Source organism: Gasterosteus aculeatus, chromosome 10 (assembly GCF_964276395.1).
Source record: "Gasterosteus aculeatus chromosome 10, fGasAcu3.hap1.1, whole genome shotgun sequence".
NCBI classification, from domain to species: domain Eukaryota; kingdom Metazoa; phylum Chordata; class Actinopteri; order Perciformes; family Gasterosteidae; genus Gasterosteus; species Gasterosteus aculeatus.
Window position 1 is genome coordinate 11,654,588 of NC_135697.1, and position 25,172 is coordinate 11,679,759.

At 47.0% G+C, this 25,172-nt stretch overlaps 3 protein-coding genes across 19 annotated transcripts in view; 2 read left to right on the forward strand and 1 right to left on the reverse strand.

Moving 5' to 3' along the window:
- The first annotated feature begins 506 nt into the window (after window positions 1–506).
- On the forward strand, window positions 507–10,763 carry casd1 (CAS1 domain sialic acid O acetyltransferase 1). Of its 2 annotated transcripts, XM_040188961.2 has the most exons (19): window positions 507–768; window positions 851–1,106; window positions 2,139–2,235; window positions 2,464–2,584; window positions 2,891–2,935; window positions 3,011–3,073; window positions 3,213–3,257; window positions 3,327–3,450; window positions 3,735–3,949; window positions 4,849–5,268; window positions 5,464–5,553; window positions 5,671–5,790; window positions 6,392–6,548; window positions 6,684–6,763; window positions 7,065–7,166; window positions 7,297–7,437; window positions 7,621–7,698; window positions 8,062–8,154; window positions 8,334–10,763. In XM_040188961.2, exons 2-19 carry the CDS (start codon window positions 866–868, stop codon window positions 8,589–8,591), a joined length of 2,490 nt encoding a protein of 829 aa, XP_040044895.1. In that variant the 5' UTR covers window positions 507–768; window positions 851–865; the 3' UTR covers window positions 8,592–10,763. The 2 variants fall into 2 exon arrangements, with proteins under 2 accessions (XP_040044895.1, XP_040044894.1); XM_040188960.2 differs by having other exon boundaries at window positions 507–1,106.
- Window positions 10,750–19,022, reverse strand: sgce (sarcoglycan, epsilon). Of its 8 annotated transcripts, XM_040188962.2 has the most exons (13): window positions 18,663–18,835; window positions 17,646–17,747; window positions 15,069–15,191; window positions 14,836–14,993; window positions 14,380–14,452; window positions 13,753–13,951; window positions 13,291–13,453; window positions 12,991–13,205; window positions 12,547–12,573; window positions 11,908–12,096; window positions 11,544–11,587; window positions 11,239–11,276; window positions 10,750–11,101 (listed from the first exon to the last, which is right to left on the reverse strand). In XM_040188962.2, the coding sequence occupies exons 1-13, from the start codon at window positions 18,709–18,711 to the stop codon at window positions 11,051–11,053; spliced, it is 1,431 nt and encodes a 476-aa protein (XP_040044896.1). In that variant the 5' UTR covers window positions 18,712–18,835; the 3' UTR covers window positions 10,750–11,050. The 8 variants fall into 8 exon arrangements, with proteins under 8 accessions (XP_040044896.1, XP_040044901.1, XP_077937902.1 ...); XM_040188967.2 differs by lacking the exon at window positions 17,646–17,747 and having other exon boundaries at window positions 18,663–19,022; XM_078081776.1 differs by lacking the exon at window positions 12,547–12,573 and having other exon boundaries at window positions 18,663–18,836.
- Window positions 16,537–25,172, forward strand: part of ppp1r9a (protein phosphatase 1, regulatory subunit 9A) — a 40,798-nt gene continuing 32,162 nt past the window's right edge. For 5 of the 9 annotated variants that reach the window (XM_040188953.2, XM_040188956.2, XM_040188957.2 and 2 more), the window contains exons 1-2: window positions 20,789–21,361; window positions 22,621–24,133. In XM_040188953.2, coding sequence (XP_040044887.2) covers window positions 22,745–24,133 — 1,389 coding nt within the window. In that variant the 5' untranslated portion in view covers window positions 20,789–21,361; window positions 22,621–22,744. Of the gene's footprint in view, window positions 17,290–20,788; window positions 21,898–22,620; window positions 24,134–25,172 lie in introns of those variants that run through there. The other 4 variants (XM_040188954.2, XM_078081751.1, XM_078081752.1 and 1 more) reach the window with 2 other exon arrangements.

Genomic DNA, 25,172 nt, shown 5'->3' on the forward strand with positions numbered 1-25,172 from the left:
GAGCATTAACAATAAATAATAATACCAATAAAATAAGGTCACATAAGTGCAGCGTGGCAGGTTGCAGTTGGTGATCTGAAATATTTTATACTAACTTTAGCAGTGCTAAATACCTTATTGAGTACTTAATAATCATATAATCTGATTATAAAGCACAGTTTCCCAGTCGTTTAGACTAGAAATAAAATGTGAAGCGTTACACAGATTGTGACAGAAAAAAATATTTCAAGAGTCTTTTAAAAAATATCCTTAAAGTGAGATGTTTGATTTAAAGAAAAAGCAATAGGCCTACATTATTTTTAAAAGTCAGGAAAAGAATGCAATTTTTACTGGGGAATATTACATAAAATCTCCGTCCTGTGCAGTAAATCCTTAGTTCAAGGAGCAGAGACTGCAAATAGTTCCTGATGGTTTGACTACACTTTGCTCGGGGGGCAAACACAGCTGATGTAACTTTCTTTTCGGTGTAACCTCTTCTCACGCAGACCGCGGCGGAGCCACTTCCTGTTGCAGGTTGAGCCGCCTGCAAGAGGACATTCCCCGCTGCGCAACAGGTTCGCCAAGTCGCTCACGTCGCCAGATGATTACCTTTGCAAAACGACATTCTATACGTGTTTGCTCACTGCAGCCGGCAAAGCCTGCACCTCCCTAAAACACTTAAAATAAGTAAAGAAGATTCACCCAATCGCCCGGAGCTATCGGCGACAACGCGGGGACAGCTCGTCCACCAAGTTTCTTTTTTCTCTTAAAACTTTTCCTTTTAAAAAGGTACGAAAGTTTTAAATCCACGTTTTATGTACAACGCCGTTGTGGGGTTATACATTAAGCTACTCCTTTTGATCCGCGCCAGCTTTAAAGAGCAGTGATGGAACAGCAGGAGGCGGTGTTGCTGAACGCAGCCCCGGCGGATGGTGCACAGGGAGCACCGCCGTTGTTAGACCGCACAGGTGCTTGTTGTCATGGAGGAGCAAAGATGGCGGTCCTGGCCTACAGCCTGGGCAAACGCGAAATAAATCATCATTTTACCATCAAAAATGCCAAACTGATATCGGTGGTGCTCGTCGTTCTACTCGTCGTGTTTCACACAGCTTCGCGGTACTATGGAGGTAAGTGGGCTCCCTTTTATCGGAGGTGGACTTGATGTTGCTGCCCGGAGCTACCGGCTACTGCTAATGATAGCTAGCTACAGCTAGCTGTTCGCGTCTGCGAGCATCTCGCTTTGCGGGTCGGTCACAGCGCCGTTATCCGGTGTTGCTTTTAAAATGCGATACATAAGATGCCGCAATGCACACCTTTTGCCAGTGTCAACGGATTTTGCCAAATACAGACACAATTCCCCAACGGTTAACTTACTTTACGGTCTTAAATGTATCTGTCTAGCCTAGCTGAATAAAGCTAACGCTGCATTTAGCTGTGTTTATGTGCTCCTGTCAGGACACGCTCGGTCACTACTGGGTGACTTTAGTACTGTGGTCGATGCAGTCTTTCCTAAAGAGGATTTTAGTTGTTTTTCTTAAATGATTATCTATATTTAGCAAATAAGTAAATGTAAGTTATTTACCGTGAACAGACCTTTCACAGATGCGAGCTAGATGATCTCTGCAGTAATGTGGTGTGGGAAACCCAACAAATGCCGCTGCATTGATTTAGGTGTTAATGTCAACACGCTGGGTCGCATTTAGATTTCCCCGTCGCCCTAAATGAAGCGGCACAGAGCGATGGCAAAGATCCCACAGTTTGATTGTGAACTATTTAAATGTCACACACACACACACACACACACACACACACACACACCACTCCCATTTGAAGTGGACTCTGTTCATGAAAAGGGACCAGAGACCTGTGTGCCAACGCAGCGCTGCCGCTTTGTTCGCGTTTCTCTCAATTCATCCCGTTCATTTTTTTGCACGTAAATGAATAGCTGGAGAGATTTATGGTGAAGCTTCACTGCTGATGACTTTATATTGACCTGTGTCCCCCAGCAGAGCCCTGCATTGTATACTAGTCTTTTGATTGCACATCAAGGGTACCATTGAAACAGCAGGTTTTAGAAAGATGCACCATGTGTGACCGCAAGAGAGTGGTCTTTTATTGAGGGGAGGGATGTTTTTTTGTTTGTTTTTTCTTGCCTCCAGGCGGAGACTCGTGTGAGCGGCTGCTGTCCAGGGGACGGTACTTGGGGGAGAACGTGTGGCAGCCGTATGGCTGCATGATGCACAAATACAAAAGCATGTGAGTCCCAGCAGCAGTGCATGGTCACTGGTGTGTACATTGTGTTTGAGAGAAAAAGAAGGGTATCGCAGTGAAAGATTCGCTGCGTGTCTGTCTGTGAGGTTGCATAGGTGATATCGCCTGAACGCAATGATCAACATATGAAAGATCGTTGTCTCCAGTTGTTGGGTTTTAGCCTTTTTTAGATTCCTTTTTAGATGTCTTTTTTTTTTTTTTTCTCTCTCACAGTGAAGCCCAAACCTGCCTGGCTGAAAAGCAAGTGGCCTTTCTCGGTGACTCACGAATCAGGCAACTCTTTTATTCCTTCATAAAAATTATTGAGCCTGGGCAAGCAGAAGATGGAAACAAGGTAATTATGAGAAGAAACACTGTGTAAACCCCGAGTTCTTCTTTGATCAGCAAGAGTTGACAATGTACGCCAGGAAATGCATTCCATAAATATTCCACCATTCACGCAGCTGCATGTATTACTTGTACATGTACACCATATATCTATATAAATGTGATTTAATTCAATATCTGGAGGCTTTCAGTGGTATAATAAATACCTTCATGAAATTCCTGAAATAGGAAGCATTGGGGAACAATGAGGACAAAAGAGGAATGCTATTCACCTAACAGACATTCTCTCTCTGTCCACATGAAATGTCTGAAGCACGAGGACATTTCCTTTCAAGTTGACAGTTCCTCTGTCAATGTGGTAAGCTATTTATAGATGTGTTTCATCTCCTTTTTTGAAGGCATAATCTGATAATACTCTTAACTGTGTGTGTAGGACTTTCTGTGGTATCCAGAGGCAAATAATTCAATGAAGGAGCGCTTGATGTCATGGACAAACGTGAGTACAAATGTTGAGTTATACTATGAACAAATAAGAAGCTAGTCAGAGATATTAATGCAGGAAGCTTTATAGACCTGACATGGTCTGGTCTATAAAGCTTTACTTTTCTAATTGCACCTCCTCTCATGTTCTGCAGGACGGTTCAGCAAAGCCAGATGTTGTCATCCTTGGAGCTGCAACTGTAAGTGTTTAGCAATGCAATGTGGAGTTATGTCGATCTTAATCTCATCCAACAATCCGTTTTCCACAGTGGTCCATCAAGTTCCACAGCGGCAGCAGCGAGACACTGGAACAGTACAAAGTCAACCTGACGGCTATCGCTGTGCACCTGGAGAAGCTGGCTGACCATGCAGAGGTCTATTGGGTCCTGCAAGGTAAACTCCACAGCAAGCTTTTTACCATCTCTCTTCTCCGTTGGGTTGATAAAGAATTGCTACCTACCCCCTTCTGCACACACTGACACGTCTCTTATATGGTTATTGCATTCATGGCAAACTGCATCACCATCAGAACGACTTGATGTAATGCTGACCAGGCGTTTTGCACGAGATTGTGGGAGTTTGTGAATATTTGCTCCTCATACATGCACCCTCTAAACAAACAAACTCTCTCTGACCAAAGTCTTGTGCAAAACGCCATCACGCCCCTGTCTCTCTAGATCCGGTCAATGAGGAGGCGTTGAATGAGAACAGGAAAATGATCACCAACGAGCAGGTGGAGCTGTACAATGAAGCGGCGGTGGACGTGCTCAACAAAAACAAGCGCAGCGGCGGGTCCCGGGTCAAGGTGTTGGCTGCGTCCCGGCAGGCCGCTCTGGAAACCGTGGCCCAATCAGATGATGGCCTGCACCTTCCCGAGGGCACCAGGAACGTGGTAGGCAAGATTTCTTTGTTGGCTTTTAGGTCGTTCTAATCCGTGGTTTGGTTTCGGCTGTGGCGACCGCACCAGCTCATTTCTCCCGTTTTGTTCATCTAAACTAAAGGTGGTGTTGTACTCGTAATCAGTACGGTTCTCGAGACCACCGCCCACCCCCCCCCCCCCCCCCTCCCCAACGTCTCGTCTCATTTTTACCCCCTGACAACGATGACTTGAAGTTTTATGTTAAGACTGGTCAAAGCCGCAACTACAATGGTATTACTAAATTAATTTATTTGTTAATATCATTATTTTGATAGCTCAAAGAAAACCAATGAATATTCTTACAAATAATATTCTGCTTTAGAATGCTTTTATCAAGGCATTCCCCCTGGTACATGCATACACATATTAGTTGTTAGTTAGTATACACTGCAATTAAATATGTGCACACGTGAATTCCTTTTCTGTGTCGTGTTTTTAGCATGTAGCTTTTGAGATTCTCCGACCTGCAATAGAACAGAGCACAACGACCGGGAGATTACACACACACAGTCATTTCATAATGCAAGCGCCGAATGATTGTCTAGTTATTCATTTAGCAAATAAGTCATTTCCGTTTGGCTCATAGATGCCGTGATAATTTGCTTCCCACGACTTCACAAATTTCCTGTTGTATCGGTCAGTCTAATGCATATTTCAAACTTCATTCTGGTGTCTAGATTTCTTTGAGCTTGCTCGTATATCTACCCATTGATGTGTGGCGCTGTCTGTTTCCAGTTATGACCTCAACGTTAAAAGGAGCCATTCTGCCGCCTATTAAATACTTACCATGAGTCCGTTTTTATTTTTACTTAACATTCACTTTGTGTTGTTTTGAGTAGTAACTTTACCACCCTGTGTGATCCTCCCTTCAGGGTGCCATGGTGCTCATGAACTCTCTGTGCAACAAGCTGCTCCGGCCCATCGACGGCTCCTGCTGCCAGACGTTCGCGTCCCCAAACCTCCTGCAGAAGCTGTCGGCGTGCATCTTCGCGGGCTCTGCCGCGGCCCTCTTGGTTTTCCACCTCCTCGGCAGGAACCGCCACCGCCGGCTTGTGCCGCCCGACGTGGAGAGCCTCGAGGAGAAGAAGCCGGCGACCGCGGCCGCCCCTCCGGGTCTGACGGCGCCGTTACAGGCCCTCTGCCGGATGGGCCTCATCATGAGCTATTTCTACCTCTGCGACAGGGCCGACGTGTTCATGAAGGAGCAGAAGTTCTACACCCACTCCACGTTCTTCATCCCCCTTATCTACATCTTTGTCCTGGGAGTGTTCTACAACGAGAACACCAAAGAGGTGAGATGGCACGCTGGTTTTATTTGGGGGAAGCATACATGGCGCTCTAAACGCAGTCAGGGGTCAACATCGAATACAAGCTCAGTGGATTCTAATTTGGTACATGAGAAGAAAATATATCTGTCTTGTGCTCGACATTATTATGAAGCCCTTGCTGTTGGTAAAAAAACACCAATCATTGTCATTTTTCAACAGTCCAAATTACTCAACCGTGAGCAGACGGACGAGTGGAAAGGCTGGATGCAGTTAGTCATCCTCATCTATCACGTCTCTGGAGCCAGCGCTGTGAGTGCCACACAAAGGACTCCACACATACATTCCAGAATAACCAGCTTCCAAGCACTGCGCATTCATTTTGGATGTAAAGGCATAGAACAGGTTTCTTTTCTTTCTGTCTTTCAGTTCCTTCCGGTGTACATGCATGTGCGTGTGCTGGTGGCAGCGTACCTCTTTCAGACCGGATATGGACACTTTTCCTTTTTCTGGCTCAAAGGAGACTTTGGACTGTACCGGGTGTGCCAGGTGAGGATCCAGCGTGGAACTTATCCACTGCACTGTAGGCGTCAGCAGCAACATGTATTTTAGCCACCGAAAATAAATCTATGTCAGTTTGAGTCTGCCCTTTTTATCTGAAATGGTTTTTTTACTGCTTTAAGTTCCATTCCAGTCCAAACTAGAGACTCAAGTTATATATATGCTCTCCTCAAAGCCATCAGACTTTTTTTTTTGTTTCTATTTTATCCAAGTTGCCTCTGGTGCTAAAGGTTAATTAATATTTACCAAGTCACATGGTAACAAAACAAATGAACCAACCGAGGCAGCAGTAAATGAGCAACACCCGTGTTTTGAGTTAAACCTGTTCTGGTACGAGCGGTTTGGTGACTGACGAGAGCACAGACATGAACACAAAGCCAGTTCTGCGGATAGTTGACTGGGAGGGACAGTTGATGTTTTGAATTGGGCTAAAATAAGTTTCGCAGCTCTTGCTGTCCTCAGACGAACGTTGCTTTGGATCAGTGCCCAACCATCATATTGATAACAAAACTAATATTATTTAGCTTTGACTGTTCTCAGTGGGAAGCTTGATGTGATCTGTGAGCAGATATGTTTTGTTTCACTCCAGGTACTTTTCCGTCTGAACTTCCTGGTCTTGGTGCTGTGTCTAGTAATGGACCGACCCTACCAGTTCTATTACTTTGTCCCTTTGGTCACCTTCTGGTTTGTGGTCATCTACTGCTCGCTGGCCGTGTGGCCTCAGATCCTTCAGAAGAAAGCCAACAGTAGGTGTCAGAAAGGTGTAGAGTCAAAATGTGAAGATGTGGAGTACGTGAATCAATATTAAAGTTGTGATCGTTGTCGTAGATGTTTGCAGCAGTATAAACTATTTACCAATGCCTGCCTTGTTTTCTGTGAAGGTAGTGGCTTGTGGCACTTTGGGGTCTTGGCAAAGTTACTCGCCCTCCTGCTGTTCATCTGCATCTTTGCCTTTTCACAGGTGGGTGGCGTGACAGCATTTCAATCCACCAGTCAGAATATCACCTTCAAATTTATCGTTGCAAATCAAATTAGACTTTTTTCTGACTTCATCTGAATGTTTTCAGTATATACAGCATATCTTTGCACACCACAACATGAGAGAAAATGTACCATGCTTTGAACTTTCAGATTGTTTTCAATCACACGTATGATTTTTTTTTTTGCCCAACTAAGCTAAGCTTTAGGGACTAAAATTCATAGTCTGGTCCCTTGCTTGCTTTTTTTAATATTCATGTTTTGGTGTTTCCACACTTTCACAGGGTTTCTTTGAGCGAGTCTTCTCTGTTTGGCCCATCTCAGCGCTCTTTGAGCTAAACGGAAGCATCCACGAGTGGTGGTTCAGATGGAAGCTGGACCGATTTGTAAGTCAAATGTGTCTCACTCCAGCTGCACCCCATTTTCATAGTCAGTCATTTCTTGATGTCATGATTGAAGGAGACTGAAGAGAAATGGTGTTTACCCGGGGTGTAACGGGGTTTTCTGTGTTTGCAGGCGGTGATACACGGCATGTTGTTCGCCCTCCTCTATCTGGTGCTTCAGAAGCGCCAGGTGCTGTCGGAGGGCAAAGGAGAGGCACTCTTCTCTGCCAAGATGTCCAACCTGCTCCTCTTCCTGTCAGTCGTCTCCTTCATAGTAAGACATTCCACACATGGCCAGTACTTATTATTTGCATTAGCTTTCATGTCCTGTTTCTAAATGTTGTTTTTACTAAACCTACTGTATTCATGATCTGAATTCCGTATATTGCACATCTTTTTCCACCTGCTTGCATTTTGATTAAAACATGCTAACTTATCCCTCTCCTATTGTCTTCAGACCTACTCCATATGGGCCAGCAGCTGCAAAACCAAAACAGAGTGCAACGAGATGCATCCTTACATCTCTGTGGTCCAGGTATTATTTGTTTGATCCGTCCTTATAGTTAATGGTTAATCGCGGTATAGTTAATACCCCGATTTACCTCGACGTCATTCTCACGACATGCGAGTGCGACAATAAGGGCGGTTCCTTTCTTTGTTGCTAAAGATAGCACTGGTATGTGGGAATTTGACCTGGCGGTTGTTGCGTAACGTTGGACAATATGACACGAGACCATGGAAAGCAAGACAAATAACCAATAGAAAAAGAACATGTGAAAGTGCAACTTTTTCATGACTAACTCTCTCTCACTCTGACTTGTGTTCGTGACTCCGTGTCTTCGACCCGCTGATTCAAATGGTAATAATCTCATAGGTCCTCACTCTCTGTTGTCCTCAGATTTTGGCCTTCATTCTCATTAGAAACATTCCCGGCTACGCCCGATCTGTATACAGCTCATTCTTTGCCTGGTTCGGAAAGATCTCCTTGGAGGTAAGCCAGTAACGCGGTAATCCTACATTGAAAGCCTGTTGTTCTGTAGTTGCATCAAAATCAAAAGACAAAGGGTGCAGCTAAAATGAGCTCAGCAGCTTTGTCTCATGTTCTGTAGCTCCCTGCAGGCACAACCACAGATTTCATTTTCCCTGTTGGATATGCTTTGTCTCCCCCAGCTGTTCATATGCCAGTACCACATCTGGCTCGCCGCAGACACCAAAGGCATTTTGGTCCTTATCCCAGGAAACCCTTCACTTAACATCATGGTCAGCACCTTCATCTTCGTCTGCGTGGCTCACGAGATTTCCCTCATCACCAATGATCTGGCCCAGGTGGTCATCCCCAAAGACAGCATGGCCCTGCTGAAAAGACTGGGGGCTGTTGGGCTCCTCGGTCTAGTTTTGTTGCTGCTGACCATGGGCAGCCACGCCTGATGGACACCTCTGGACGGGGGGAAGGAGGGGGGGCACACAACAGACTTGCCAAGCACCCTGCTGAGGTTGACGTCTGCATCCAAGCCAGGCCCAGAGCAGGCCCAGTGTTTTTTAGCCGACTGTTGTCCACAGGGGACAACCTCGACTGTGTCCGGGGAATACACGGGAACCCGAGGAGGTGGGGGGGGGGCTCTCTGCCGCCCACGTTTGAGCAGTACTGTGTTTGACTGCTGTGAAAGTCGCACACTGAACGAAAGCAGTCGCTCTTTCCCAATCGCAAAGACTGAAGCGCTCAATAAGTTTACATTATGTGGATTCGGTGGAAGAGCAGAGACGACATTCGGACATTTTATGTTAAACAAAAAGCGTTTTTCTTTTTAGGACCTCATGCTTGCTCTGTGAATATTTGCAGCGTCGCTTACAATTTAGCCAAACATTAATAGATGGGGGGTTTTGCCACATACAGCACTTCCTCCATCCACTCGGCAGTGACAGTTGAAGGGGTTTTCACTCAGGATCCATGGTCTACATATTCAGATATCTTTGGGGGGAGGAAATGAGGGAAATCCATTTTACTATCAAAGCGTCTTTTTGTATGGTGTCTCTGGGGACTAAAAAAGTTAAGATATCTAAATGTGCGAAATATGGACCAACAACTGACTTGGGTAATCTAAAAATTGTCCAGACTAAAGTGAAAATTCGGAGTGCAGTTGTTGAAAAGTTGTTTTCCTTTCGACATATTTTTGATGATGGTTTTTCTGAGGTGATTTTAGAAACGTTTGTCCTGGGCTAGAAGACACCGTCGCCACCTGCTCGAGCTCTGAAATTCTATGTGATATGTACAGTATTTAATGATTTAAATTATGTTTATATTTTATAAGGGTTTTCTGTTTTGATTTTGTACTTTTCGCTCATGACTGGCTGCTTGGGAAGGACGTCCTACAGGGATCACTCTACCCATCCCGCAGATAATCACTCAGACGCACTGCGAGGTCGAGCCTGTACAGCCTGACACTCGTCCGTCCTATTCGCTCATTACATAGTCTGTGTATTAGAATAGTATGACTGGGTGAGGGACTTTATTTTGAAAAGCAGTACTTAACCAGTGTTTTTAACCCTCCTATAGGGGTTATTAAAAACATGCCTCTCTAGCTCTGGTGGAAAACGCACTGGCTTCATATATTATTGTGGAATAGGAATAACCTCTAAATACACATGCTCCCTCTGCTGTAGCAGACTTTTGGTCAGTGGATGGTGGCTTACAAGTACGCAGCATCTGGGATGTAGCCTGTTGACCCTTTTTTGTATCCGGGCTCAACCGACTTTTAAAACGACTCAAGTGATGCGCAGAATGAGCTGAGACCTATAACTCCCCTAAAGGAAAATATTGTATATTTTGTCAGCAGACAAATAGGTGATTTCCTCTTTGCCTATATATCCTCACAGACATTTAAGAGATATTCGCACTTTCATGTTTTCTTTCATTCTTAGCAGTGAAAAACAAACCTGTTTAACAACGTGCAGATGCTTTCTGTACTTCAGCACATTTTTATTAGGTAAATGTTTGGTCACTTAGCAAATGTATATTATAAGATACAAGCTGCAAAACATTTATTTTATTTACCATGGGGTGGTAGATTGCTTTGCAATATTTGTTTTGTTTTACAAATGTATGTCTCATAAAAAAAAAAAAGAATTAATTTCTTTGCAGTGGAACAATTTGTCTACAGCTTTTGCATCTTTTCGTGTCAGTTATCGGATGTGCAGCCTCTGTTGGGTTCTCCAAATAAGAGCAAAGAAAATGTGTAATTTCTATAACCAATCATCGCCTCATTGTATAGATGAAAATCTCCCTTTCCTTGATGCAATTTCCGTTCCTATATGATGTTTACTGATCAACCGCTATAAATTAGTTAAACGTTTCAGGCCTTAATAGATATTTTTGGTCACGTAAAAGCAACAAATATTAACACCCCTGTTTGAAATGTTACATGTACGTTTTTCTGTGATGTCTTAAAAATGTCAAACGGATACATATTATTTATAAATGCCTTTATGCTGTTGTACATTGTTAATAATACCTTCATAAAATCTGCTTTTCATGTAATTTAGACATTAAATGTGTCTTTTTGTGTAAAAACAATGGTTACAGTAAAAATACTTTTCTCAAAAGAATTTATTGTTACCATGTGACACATTACATATAATTAATAACACTTAACAACTGAAGCGCTTCAATGTAAAACTCCCTTTTCCTCCTGATCGTTTCATTGTGCAAAGCAAGTACAAATCCAAATCCAAACATTTATAAATATTTCAAAATATTCTACTGTGTTTTTAATCTCTTGAACATGAAGTATAAATCGCTGTGAAGACACATCTGAGGCATGCAGATTGGCACAAGTGTTAGAAAAAACAAAAATATAGATATGAAAAGCTCCAACACCGGTCGTCTCTGGTCACAAATCCAGCGCTTCAGCCACCTTTCTCTCCTCAGGAATACCATTTACCTACGTTTGAATAGGAAAACAAACTTTAAGCTCGGCCCTTTCACGGCAGCCAACATTATCCAAAATATCTCCACGTTTTGTTTTTGAAAATCATGAATTATCTGTGAGCTAATTCATGGGCGGAATGCGGCACCTACCTCCAGCCTTCGAAATGTCGACATGACATAACTATCTCCTTTTGTTAGCAGTGAACAGAGAGAGCGGCAGGTTAGTCACGCGGCTGACAGGAGGGTGACCACGCGCGCCAACACCCGTACGCATCACACGCCCTAAATAATCCGTGTCCGATTAAATAAGGTGTGGATGCGAGTGTTTTTACAGAGATGGAGATCGGGTCGGGTGGAGGCGGCGAAAAGTAACATCACATCATAATCATCTTATTCAATGTGGAAGTATGTCAGAACCCCCCCGATCATCTCGAAATGTGGAAGGGAGTACCAACCTGATGGCCGTTGCTGTGGTATCGTAATCTGGTTTTGCAGATTCCTGAAATAGTGAACAGCGTTATTATGGTAAACAGACATTCAAATGCATTGCACAAGCTTTTAGTATCATGTGTTGTTTCAAGCTCATTAAGAAAAATCATGGGACGGCTTGAACCTCTTAAGCTTTTATTTTTCTAAAAGCACCGACTGGCTCGCTGCAGCTTTAGCCGCAAACATTCTGCTGTTTGGATAATAACGGTATTGTTTATGCTTCTATTTCCCCTTAAATTATTGCGCCTCTTAGCCATACATCTGCGTGCCTGCTAATGAGCACGCTGCACATTCCCCCTCCACCAAAACCAAAACAATCGCTGGGCTCACGTCTGTGTCTGCATGAGGGGCATGCTGGTGGTCTCGTAGTTGTCCGGGTGGATGGGCGGCACCACCTCGCCGCTGACCGGGTTGAAGACGGGCAGGGTGGAGAGGGGCCAGGAGATCTCCCGGTTCTTAGACATGCTGCGCAGCTCCTTGGTGGACTTCTGGATGGAGCCGTGGTGAACCAGCTGGATGCTGGAGGGAGTGGGGGAGGGGGGGGAGGAGGCGGTGAGGAAGACGTGCATAGCAACCTGTGTTTGTCGTGGTGCGTCTGACCTGAAAAGCACAACTTAAAGCGGTTGAATTTGCCCCCGACCTGTATCAGATTCAGACTTGATTCATGCGCGCACGAGACCGACGTGACCTCCACGCTTCCCTATCGCTTCGACTCACTTTGCCGTGTCCGACTTTTAAGTGTGATATAAGTTCTAATTGCTTTATTTTTTTTTGAGCAGCCCATCGGGTGAACGGATGTCAACACACAGATGAGCACATGAATGGTCATGAGAAAGCCGTCAATGACGACATACATGATAAAACTGCAAACTAAAGAGAGAGAGAGAGAGAGAGAGAGAGAGAGAGAGGGGGGGGGGGCAGAGACAGACCCCAAAAAAAGGAAAACACAGGAGAGGTGAAAACACTTACTCTGGTGTTTGCATGTTTCTTTTTTCCCTAGAAACAAAACAAAATGGATGAATTAAAATACTAATATTAATAGTTGAAGAGACATCTACACACATGTGAATGGATCGTCGGGTGAAGACAATGTGGGTGGGGGGGGGGGGTGGGGATGATGTAGAATGATGAAAGGATTTATCGTGGATGATTGGCTATGGACGCCATGGCTACAGCTCCAAAACACCAAGATGTACGTGACGGAATTAACAAAAAGCTGAGACGGATATTCATGAGGAACCGAATGTAAACGGGCCGTACAACCAGATGGTAATGAACCGGCTGCAGCTCCAGGTCCAGATTATTGGTGCTATCTAAACATCCTACACTTTCCATCCTGTCTCAATGGGTTTTCATATATTTACGCGTGTGTTGTATGTGTTCCAATGTTGAAGTAAGACCGAGCGCACTTACACCCCTTCCCGTCGGCAGCACATAGTGTAGCCGAGGATGAAGAACAGCACCAGAGCCACAGCGGAGGGAACCGCCAGTGTGATGAGGAAGTCGGAGAAGTAGTTCCGGCCCATCAGGGACTCAGAGGGCGGGTTGTACTCCCCGAATTCAGGCAGCACCCCGGTTCCCGGCTCGGAACGGGTAATGTACACCGGGACCACTTTGTTGATGTCGACCTGAAGAGATGAGTCCAAGTTAATTCAGCGTTTATAATCAAAAAGTTTGACCGGAAGTTCAAACCCAGCACAAGGCGGTCCGAACCAGAGAGATCTTGCACCAGTCGATGTGAAAATGAGCCCTGAACTTCTTGTCGCAGCTGATGGCGGGCTCCATCTCCTGGCTGCAGCGAAGCTGGTTGTGCGGGCTTTCCACCTCCCGCAAGCACGAGGAGAAGGGAACATCAGCGCCAACCATCACGTACACTCTGGGGGGAGAGGAACAGGACAGTGTCTTGTCAGTGCTGACGGCCAAGTGGGCTCATCTAACCACGGCGAAAGCGTGGATCCCCGGGCCCCAATTAATTGAAATAGCAGCATGATGCGAGTGGGCTGAAGATAGCAGTTTTTTGGGGCTGAGAAAGGGAAGCGGCGACGGTAGACGAAATCATTACGGCTGTTACACCTCATGCCGATTGCCAATTGCGAGTCGTTGCGAGGAATCCTACGAAAATCCTTTTAAAAAAGGAGACAGATTTAGCTGCATCCTTCAGAAAACATCCCTCACCCCTCTTTGAGGTCGTTGATGGGGAGGGGCACACGGCCGCCGCGGTCCAGCGCTGAGGTGATGTTTATGGCGTTGAGGCGCTCGGGCTGCCACACGTTCTTCACCGCCCCCAGGAAGTCGCCCAGCACCTCGCTGGCCAGCATCTCCTCCACGTTCATGTTGCGGATGTAAAACTCCGCCTGGTAGGGCAGAGGGAACTCTGTGGACAACAGGGACGAGGAAAAGAACAAGGCGAGTGAGACATCGTCGACGCTCTACTGCTGCCGCAACGCACGACACCGACTCCGCCGGCTTGTCCGCGTTTGCCGCGCCGGGGACGGATGGCGGATGACATCGTGCAAGGAGGTGACGTGCTGTCTGTCAAACACACGGCGGCAGAGATGTGTGATCCGCAGGAACGGCTGCTTCCTGCAGACCCGCCATAATAATTGATAACCCTGAATTCATGTACTAAAACGGGCCTGTGTGTTTATAGAAGCCAGTATAATAGATACAGTATGAAACGTGGTTACATCACTACGATACATATTCCTGCATGTGCTCCTCTGAAACCTCTGGATTCACTGAGGCGAGTTGCACAGCCCGACGCCCGGTTGCCCGGAGCGGCCCCCCGTTGACGCTGCTTACCTTCCGTGGCCATGATGTTGACGACCAAGTTGTGCCGTGCCGTCTCGAAAGTGCGTCTGTTGTAGGCGGTAATCTGCAACGCACACGGCGAAAGTTTAAGCCCGGATCAGTGCGGCTTACGCGGCAGCAGCAGCCCTTTGGACGAGGCTGAGCGGGATGCACTGTGCGGGCCATGTGCCCAACTGAGACGCCGTAGAGACGGTGCGAGCGCTAAGCCTTCTGGGAAAAGAATTTCTACAGTAGCTTATGGGCAAAGAAAGCATTAAGAAAAAAAAAAAAACATGATGGAATTCAAATCCAAAGACTAACACTGGACTATGCTACTACTAAATACATCCAAATCCAACGAATCACGTGTGCCTCTTTGGTTCTAACTACAAATGCGTGATGGTGTCTTCCGTCTAACCGCTTCTAGTCCTGTTGCGCAACACACGCTTGTGCGGCGACCACACGCACCTCTATGACGGAGGGCTTGCCCACGTGCTCGGCGGTGGGCGAGCCGTACAGCACTCCGTCGCTGCGCTGGGTCCTCTGGATGTAGCGCAGCCAGCCCGGCCTGTCGGGGTAGCCCATTAGGTTGGTGTTGAAAGTGATCGGGTCACTGCTGGCGTCACCTGCAGGACGGTGCCGATGTGGTAATGAGCACTCAGAGCCATTCGGCTGAATTGTAAGATGTGACGGTGCTGTACCTGATTTGGGGTAGGGAGGAAACTCTCCTTTGAAGTGCTCTCGCTCCAGAACGTGGACAAACAGCACTCCCGCGGACGGGTAGACGTTCCGATCGGCGTGTGATCTCGACAAGATGGTGACCACTGAAACGAAGGTTTTCGGTAAAGAAAAAAGAAAAAGGTGAAAATGAGCTCCTTTTATCACACTAACGCCCTGCCGGCAGCTCTAATCAGCAAAATAATGAGACGGCGTTAATGAGGCAAGCGTTTTACAAGCACCTGCTAAACCTTCTTCACGCGTTGCAAAATCAATACCGCCCACAATAATAGATTTGTCTACTCTTCTTAGTTCGCTGCTGGGTTCTCTCGAACGTAAACGCATCCTCTTGCCATGAAGACGCAGAGCAGGAACGACAAACGTGATTTTGTAGATGAAGCTGCCCGAAGCAGGAGGATGAGTTTTCAGTGCCAAGGAGCCGCCGCGGCACTCTGGGTAGAATCAGCAGTAATGTGACAGCACAGAGTTGTTTCCACCCCCCCCCCATCGTGCTCTTTATGCCTACTCTGTTTCAAACATGAAGGGCAACGTGACGGAAATGGCGGCCCGTTAACAAAAAGTTGTGTTGCCGAGCCCCTCTCCTGCTTTTTGGCCTACTGTCTCATCATCCCCTTAGCATATAACTACCATTAATACATCGGGTCTTCTATTGCTGAACGAAGTAGTAAAGCAGGATTAACATTTCAATCCGTGTCGGTGAAGAAGACGTCGCTGTGTGATCTGTGGTTGTTAAGCGTTATCTATTACCAGGGTGCACAAAGCCGTTACAGGAGATTAGGTGGCGCGTTGAGCTGCAGATTATTAAGGAAGTCCACATCTACGGAGGCAATCTAAGCGCGCTGGTGAGCTGCAGCAAGTGTTACAAAACGCTCCCTTGTGCACGTTGAACTGGGCTACATCTGTGGCCGGGGCCGGAGACGCTGAGCCGGCCATATGTCCGATGTCCCCGAGGGCTCCGTCACAGCCAGATGCAATCAATAGAATTCGGCGGCGACTGAATGGGACTGTTGCCCGAGGTTTATTATATCCACCACGTCTCCTCCCAAGAGGGGATTAAGGCGACCGCCCGAGCATGACTTGACCCCCCACTCCGTCTCCCACCTTGCACAACTGCCGCCGAAGACACGAGGACCCCGGGTTCTTCAGCGACCGAGAGCTAAAACCTCATTTGGGCCTCATCGGGGTTTTTTCCGCCACACAAAGGGCCGCAGTCACCCACTGCAGCGCTGGCTGCGCCGCTCTGCTCGGAGGCAAACGAGGGGGCACAGATGGCCCCCCGCTCTCACCTCATTGGTCTGCGGCGTAGGGAAACGACCTTTGGGATGCGAGACGCGTTTTGTCCCGTCGACGATTCAAGATTTCATTGGACAAGAGGCGTTTAGGCCCGACGCTCGCTCTTGGCTGTTGTTCCGCCCTCGCTTTGTGAACGCAGGTCTTTTCCATTCAGACCAGCCGTCTGGTGTAGGTAAAGATCACTAACTAAGCTACGCTGCTAAGCTAAGCCTACTTATTTGCGGCGTGCTGACTTTCTGCCAAGCCGTCTCGAGATGATGGTGACAGTGCTCCTACAGTACATAATACATCACCAATTAAAAGTTAATACTTGAGCGTCAGCTGCAGGCTGACCTGTGGCCTCCGGCTGCAGGACCATCGCAGACTACAGACAAGTGCACGATGATACACACGACGAGTTACACATACAAACCAGCCTTCAGGTGTTCGCCACACGTCCTAAAGAAACGGGTGTACTTGGTGCTTGATAGATGACCACTGGCATGCTCACGGGCGTAAATGCCTAACCGCGTTTGCTGCCGGGTTGACCTTGGACCGGCTGAAGTCCTCGGGAGTGACGCCTTAAAAAATGCCATTGGGAGCGCGCAGAGGACAGACCACCCTCGTCCCTCTCGTGGCCACCAGCTAACAGAGGCAGAAGCAAGGGAGGGATCTCCTTTGGTTCTGTGGAACCAGCTACGTGCGTGCATGCTGTCGATCAGGAGGATGCATGTGCTTCTCGGCTGTTTAGCGGGGAGAACAAGGATCGCCACTGTTTGGACCGCGGTTTGAGCCTTGTTTTTCTACCCGCAGACCTGGAAGTGAAAGTAGTCGGGTGTCACAACCAGAGGAAGGCTTAAGTTACGGGAAGGAGTGGACACAAAAACAGCCGGCTGAGTCTTCACTGCAGAGGTCAGTAAAACTTTTCATTTCGGCCCGAAGCGGCTGTTGTGACGCTCCGCGATCCGCCGCGGTGCCATAAAGTGCCTGCATCATGTTAAACTGTGTCTCTCACGGTTAATGATTTTAGGGTCAGTTCTACTTCAAGCAGGGACAAGCAACGCTGCTGTTACAGCCAACGCAAGTGGGCCAAGTCTGTGGGACAGCAGCCACGCTGGCGACAATAAAGGGCACAGTATTAATGGGGCACCGGTTGAGCGTGTCATTGTGTGTTACGACCGGGGCGGGAGGGAGGGAGGGATGGGGGGGGGGGGGGGGGGGGCAACGGGTCAACACATGAGGTGCACCACTGCACAACGCCCACTCACCGTCTCTGTACGGGGACGTTCTCCACTTCGAGCCCCCCGTGGATCGCTCCATGGGGGCATTTCTCTCCACGTGTTCCACGTGGTAGGCATGCACAATGTGAGCTATTGGGTCATTGAATGAAAGCACGGATGGGACAAGTGTTTGGGCCAAAGGGGGTTCTGAGTTATGCCTTCAGTTTGCTGCCAGTGTATTAGGTACTCGCTGGAAATTTGAGGAAATTGCACTTTCTTGTTTCTTGTTCTCCTGAGTTTGTACCCTATGGTTGAATGCACTTATTGTACGTCGCTTTGGATAAAAGCGTCCGCTAAATGACATGTAATGTAATGTAATAGTGCAGTCTAATACACTAGCTGGGCTTCTTCCATGAATCTATTTTATTTGTTTTATATGACAGTAAACTTAACATCTTTTGTGTTAGTCAGACATTCTGTAGACTTCCTATAGAATTACGGATTAATCAAGGAGATAATGAACAGAATAACGGGATTAAACAAGCTAAAGTTCATGCTTCATGCTGTATTTATAAGTCAATAGGTGGATTCCTTGATTGTTAATGAATAAATGAAATGCAATTGTGAACAAAACTCCCAACATTTCAACCTCTATGAAGGCTTTTCCTTGTGTACCAAATAAACTGGCAACTGAAGGTACCACACAGACAATGTACAGCTCCGTAACATCATCCCTATCACACACATGTAACGTTAACTAGGGGTAATCTGAGCTGCTGAACTAGCGTTAGCTACCTAGTTATAACACACGGTATGCAACGTTACGTCCACAGTATAATAATAACAGCAATAATACGTTGAATGCGTCCCGTTGGGGGCGGTACGGCTATCTTTGGCCGTCTCTCCTCATCAGCCTGTCGGGGTGGAAATAAATGAGCACAGTAGCTGCACAGCAGCATGCTAACTAGCTAGCTAGCTAGCTCAGTAGCCCGAATAACGTCACCGCATCAACAAAAAAAAACCCAAAACCTCCCGGATCTTTAACCCGATTGAATCGATACGTACCCGTGCCGAGCCACACCGCGACGGCGGCAGCGGACATGGTGAACATCATCCGCGTAAATCTCGCATTAAAAAGGGCTTTTTATCTAATCGCCACTGGGATTGACTGCCATAATAATAAGCATCCTGCAGCATTCCTTCCTCCGCCTCCTCCCTCCGCTGGAAACACGCACCACTTCTCATTGGCTGAACATCTGGATGGAAAAAGATGGTTGTCCCCTGTAAAAAAAAAAAAAGGGGCAGAAACAACGTGTGATTCATAATAGGAGCCGTATGTCTAAAGATGGTTGGTGGTGGAGTTTAAACGGTGCTCTTTATGGTGTTCTCTATTTCTGACCTAAGACAACACGGCGTGGTGTTGTCACATTCCAATTCCCTGAATGCATGTTTCCATGGCTTGTTGATAACACACATTTACTCATTTGTCAGCTTGATCCGTTGATAATGCCTCCAAAATTTGGACCGAGACTTAAAAAGACACACACACACACTCTGCATCTTACTCACACGCACACCCCCTCTCCGGAGCGTGACCTCGTAAGGCCAGCTGTTATGAGGACAGACACATGTTTCAGAGGTCCACTCCAATCTGTCCGGACCCCCTGCAGAGCCAGCTCTGGTGGACAGATGGCCGTGTTTGGGCCCCTCGGCTGCGAGGCAGGCCTGCTAAAAGGGCTGTGGGACCCTCGATTCAACCCCCCCATGCTCCCTTAATGTTGGCTGTACCACTAAGAGAGTACAGAAAAGGATGCTCGTTCTGGCCCACGTGCTGACAGCTGGGTGGCTCTTGTTTGATAAGGGCGGATTTGAAAACTGGATTCCTGGCGTGGTAAACACGCTGCCACCCATCCTGCGAGCTCTGCAGTGTGAGGCTGTTCTGTTCTCTCACCCTCCCTTTTAGCCCCGAAAGATTATTTTTAGGTTGCTTAGCAACATCTTCACATTGCCAACGATCGGTCCGCGTATGAGTGTATCACAAGAATCACTACATGCCTATATGCATGCGTTAATGAAGACGTTCCATCTTGGCATGAGCTTGAGACGGCGGACAAATGTGCCTGATATCTGATGTGGTAAATGTGAACTGATATGATATCAGTCCAACTCTATTCGGTCGTAGTGGAAAGTTTCTCAAATGCAACATTGCACTCTCTTCAGAAGTGAGGGCTGTTCTTAAATAAGGACAAACTGTGGTTTGAGTGGATCCGCGTTCCTTGTAGTTTGCCAGATTTAACACACCAAAGACGCTCTTTCATTTCGTTTTTGTTATTATCTAAATTCAAGATGCCGGAACTGAAAATGTGAAGGATCAGAAGTATCCACTGCATTAAAAGAACAAATGGGCTGTGTGTGAGTTCGGTATGGACTGAACTGGTTACATAACAAGGTAAATCACATATGTTGGCAGATTATACAACTGCACGCATTTATAGATTTACTTCATGAGATTTGAGAAAATTACGGATTAAGTCATACATATGCCTTTCTGCAGAATACGGTGCCTAAGTTTCAAACTGCAAAATGAAATGTCAATTAATAGTCAAAATAAAGATTGTAAAGCCTTGCTTCAAAGTAGGTACGTAGCAACAATGCCACATATTAGGAAACATTTTCGTACAGTGACAAAGCTTCCTTTCAATTGATTTATCACATGAATTCAGTCATATGCTTTAGGGTGTTTTTTATTGGCTCCCGTGTGACACAGCCAAATACAATTGTTACCCTCATATCCTCTTTATTATAAGGACACTTTCAGAGTGTGTGTGAGATGGTTCTCAGTGGCCTGGTGTGATTTCCAGGGGCTTTATTTTCATTATGGCAAAATTAAAACATGTGCCCCCCTCTGAATCAATGCTCATCCGTATCCGAGCATAGATTGATGAAAGAGAGGAAGGACCACATGTTGTAAATCAGTCACCTAATTTCTCTAATCAGATTGAACTCACACGTGAAATCAAAGTTCACCTCATTTCCCTGACTACACCTCCCCCCATAAACTCCTCCAGGCCCCCTGGTGGTCCGCAGACCACCCTTTGAGACGCGTGGCTTTACAGCCAAGAGTGGTCCTCGCCTCTATCATCCCCACCCAAACCCCACCGATGAAAAAAAAAAAAAAAAACAGCCACCGAGTGAAGTTGCAGTGCTCTGTGTCCCGGCTGCAGCGCACTGACCCCCCCCCCCCCCCCCCCCCCCCCCCCCCCCCCCCCCCCCCCCCCCCCCCCCCCCCGCACGGCGGCGGCTCGTCGGACCGAACCATTGGCGCAGTCCCCGGTTTTAGCACCTATCACGTGAGGCTTTACAATTCGCGACGCACTCGGTTTTTGCTTTCCTACGCGCCGCGGACGTAACAAAGCCCCCCAGCGCGGCTGAGCAGCTCTCGGTGAGATGAGCCGGACAAAATAGCATGGACTCCCCCCCCCCTTTCTCCTCCTCCTCCTCTTCATAGCGCGACTGGCAGCATCGCCCACCGCCCGCAATGGCGCTGAAGCGGCTCCGCTGTGTGCAAACCCGTCTGTGAGCGGCGGTTCCGTCCCGGACAATTTCACGAGCGTGGGATAGAAATGTTTTTTTCTTCTTCTTTTTTTTTGGCAAAACCAGGTCGTTCGAGTTCAGCCTTCGGCCTTCTGGATTTCTTTTTCAATTATTATTATTATTTTTAATATTTGTATCACGCGTCGAAACGAAGCCACGGAGCCGTGCACGTAAGTCTGGCTCTTTTGTTTTTGTAACGTTGAAGCAGCCGCTCCGGGGGGGGTTCGTCACAACAGTTGACTGAAGTCTTTTATTAGTAGTAAAGAAAAGCCACGTCGTGTATTTTCCTCCAGCGTGCACACGCCTGCACAGGGTGGACAAATAGATGTTTAAAACACATCGGAAGGGAGAAACCTGAGAGCTGTCACGTTGTGGCTGATGTTCATCTCGTCCCACTGACACAATTCGTGAAAGCCTCGTTTTTCCTCTCAAACGTCTAACTTTATTTGCCCCCCCGTGCTGAATCCCTCCGAGGCAGCAAAGGATGTTGGCCAAGTTCAAACGGACGTTTTTCTTTAGATTTCACCTCCATGTGCACGGGGGGTTTGGGCTTTAACCGCTGCTGCTGCTGCTGCTGCTGCGTCCAATCCGGCACAGCTGAGATTAATGGATGATTTATGTCCCAGATGAATGTTTTTGTGTGCGTGTTATATTTCATCTTCCTCTCCGTGGGATGCATTCCAGGATTAAATATTAACGGCCGTAGGTATGGGATATTTAGCTACTATGCTAGCCTGCTCCTCTGCTTTAGTTTAAATGGTGGATGAAATTCAAGCCTTTTGGTTCATGAAATGTATTTTTCTGTTTTGGATGATATCGACACATTCTCCGCTGCATTCAACAGCATTTTATACGTGCAGTAAACATTGCAAATACCATGCAATGCTTTGTTTGGTGCTGGCATAATGTCAGCTATGGTATTGAGTGCAGTAGGATGTGGCAGCGTACACGGGTCACAGCTCACTGTAGGAAACAAGAGTGAGTGGGAGAGAATGAAAAATTGGCGGAAACATTAGAAAAGATATTCTCTGCGGTGCCTGTTTCAACATAAATATCTCAAACCTACAAATTCATCTGTACACCTACGTGTACAAATGAATTTGCGAAGGTAAACATTGGAGCCGCTCCATAAAGACAACATGATCAGAGTGCTTTCAGAGTCCGATTGGCACTCAAATCTCGTCCTCGTGTACTAAGAGCTTTTATATCATAAACCAGCCTCTTTGACTCCCATGTTTCACAATAGTGTTATTGATGGAAGGTGGAAACACCCTCTTTTCAGGCTTTATAATCATCATTTGGATTAGTAAGAGCCACTTTTAGTTTCTTTGACATTATTGATCACATGCACATGCTTGCTCTTTTGAACCCACTAAATCATGCAGAGTCACACCAAATGTTCCTATCACGCCTCCTTTTGTCTCCACAGGTATGAACGGGTCTAAAGACAACGGGTGGATCTGATCTGAAACGCTCAAACTAAACTCCTCACTTCCACATTCTAATGAGGCCACGGCGATGCTGACATGCCCTCTGAATCTTAAGAAATCATCATGCTGAAGACGGAGGCCTCGGGGGAGAGGACCAGCCTCCGGAGTGCCTCCCCCCACCGAAATGCATACAGGGCTGAATTTCAGGCACTCAAGAAGGCCTTCGACCAGCCTCGGATAGATCGAGACTCCAAGCCCAAGGACCTTGAACGCGTGAAACAGCAAAGGGGCCGCCAGTATGGCGGCCATGTCAGTCGCATTAAGGACATGTTCATGCAGATGGGCTCAGAAAATGTGCCGGATAAGGCCAAGAGCTGTGATGATTCCTCGCCACAAAAGTTGGTCAAGCCAACCAACTTCATCAACAAGGCCGATGGATCCGTGATTAAACTTCAGCATTCCATATCGGCTGACCGGGTTGGAGGGGCTGGAGCGAAGTTCTCCGAAACCAGGAAGCTGTTTGAGCAGCAGTCACGTGACCAGTCCCAATCCCCAGTCTTTCCATACGGACGTGACAAACGAGGTTCCCATGAGCACCTTGATGACTGGCGAGGTCCTAGATCTAATCGAGGCAGCACAGACTCCTTGGACTCACTGTGCTCAAGAGCAGAGGCGTCCTCGCCAACCGTCAGTCAACTGAGTGCTGTGTTTGAAAATACAGACCACGCGAATCATGGTGCGGCCTACAAAGGGGTCAGCAGACGGGCCCTCTACTCTCCGGACGGGGGCCACCGCCCTGGAGGTGACGTCAGTGAGGATGATTCGAGGCAGTCTCCAGTTCGTGGGAGCTCCCGGAGCAGGACTGGCGGGAAGTTTCCCCCGTCCTTGTCTTCTGAGGACATTCTGAGCGCCAGTCCTGGGACGGAGACCGCGACGCGGCAGAAACCGGCACCACGAGAGGAAGAGGCCCAAGACAAGTTGGAGCCCCAGGGCCGAGATAGGCGGCGGCTCTCTGGGGTCAGCACCAGCGGAGGCCAGGTGAACGGTTCATGTGAAGAAGAGGAGAAGCCGCCAGAAACGAGAAGAAATATTCCGGACGCAGGGGAGTCCGAAGCTTCCAAACCTACAGGCGATGAGGTAATCACTGACAAAGCTTTCGAAGACGCAACCCCTGAGCCAATGCCTCCAACAGGCGCACGAGCGGGGGAAAGCCGGGAGGACGGGGATGGTACAAGACGAGACAAGTCCTCTGACTCCCCCAAGGACCATGGGGAAGAACCTGACGAGGATTACGTTGGGAACGAGCGGGTGGTTTTTAACGCGGACGGAGATGCCTGTTACCAGGGTTGGGGGGAGAGCTGCACCGATCCCGAGGACGACCTCTACGGAGACGACGAGGACATCGTCTACGACCCGGGCTCTGGTCTCACGGAGATCCCCGGTCTGCCGCACGAAAACAAAGAGGACGTCCCTCCGATGAGGAAGATACGTTTCAGCACCGCCCCCATCACAGTAAGTCGGGTCCCGGACAAAAACTATGGTGGAAGCCTTAATTGTGTAAACAATCCAACATAAAAGGCTTTGTGCAGCTTCTATCTAAAGTAGGTTAGAAGAACAGAAAGCTAATAACGTATTCAGAGCTCCCTTTAAATGGACTCGCATTCATAGTTATTTTTGGACAACTGTTTGATGTAGTTTTATAATGACAAAATGATGTGACATAAGGACTCGTTATCCTCATAAGACGTTCATATTACTTGAACCTTTTTTGCGCTGTAATGCGTGCGGTGATACGAGAGATGAGATAGCAATTTGTTGCAGCTATTTGGTGATGCAGAGCGTGTGGGTCAAAGCTTCGCCCTCTGGGAAATTGACGTGTTCATGAGCTGAACATCTGTGCATGCGTTAGTCATGCTGGTTCTGCACCCACCCGGTTTTCACACATGATGCTGTGTTTGTTTTTCTGAAACTGCCCCATCGCTCTCATTTAAACAGGGGAGCCATAATTAAGGCAAGGCAAGGCAATTTTATTTGTATAGCACTTTTCATACACAAGGCAGACTCAAAGTGCTTCACATTATAACATTTCATACAATAAAGTGAAATAAAATGCAGGAATTAAAAGACAATTAAAAACAGCAAATAAAATTATAAATTAAAATCTTATTTAAATTGTTTAATTAAAAGCAGAGGTTAAGAGTGCAATGTAGGTGAAATTTAGCAGAAGGCGAAGCTGAACATAAACGTTTTCAGTCTTGTTTTACACGTGGTCAGAGTTGGGGCAAGTCTTACATCTTCAGGAAGTTTATTCCAGCTGTTTGTTGCGTAGTAACTAAATGATGCTTTCCCATGATTTGTATTTACTCTGGGAATCACTAACAGATTGGTGTCAGAAGATCTTAATGATCTTGAAGGTTTATGTAGTGGAAGCATATCAGTGATATACTTTGGCCCTAAACCATGTAGTGATTTATATGTGAGCAGTAGGATTTTGAAATTAATTCTCTGACATACTGGGAGCCAATGTAAGGATTTAAGAATTGGTGTAATG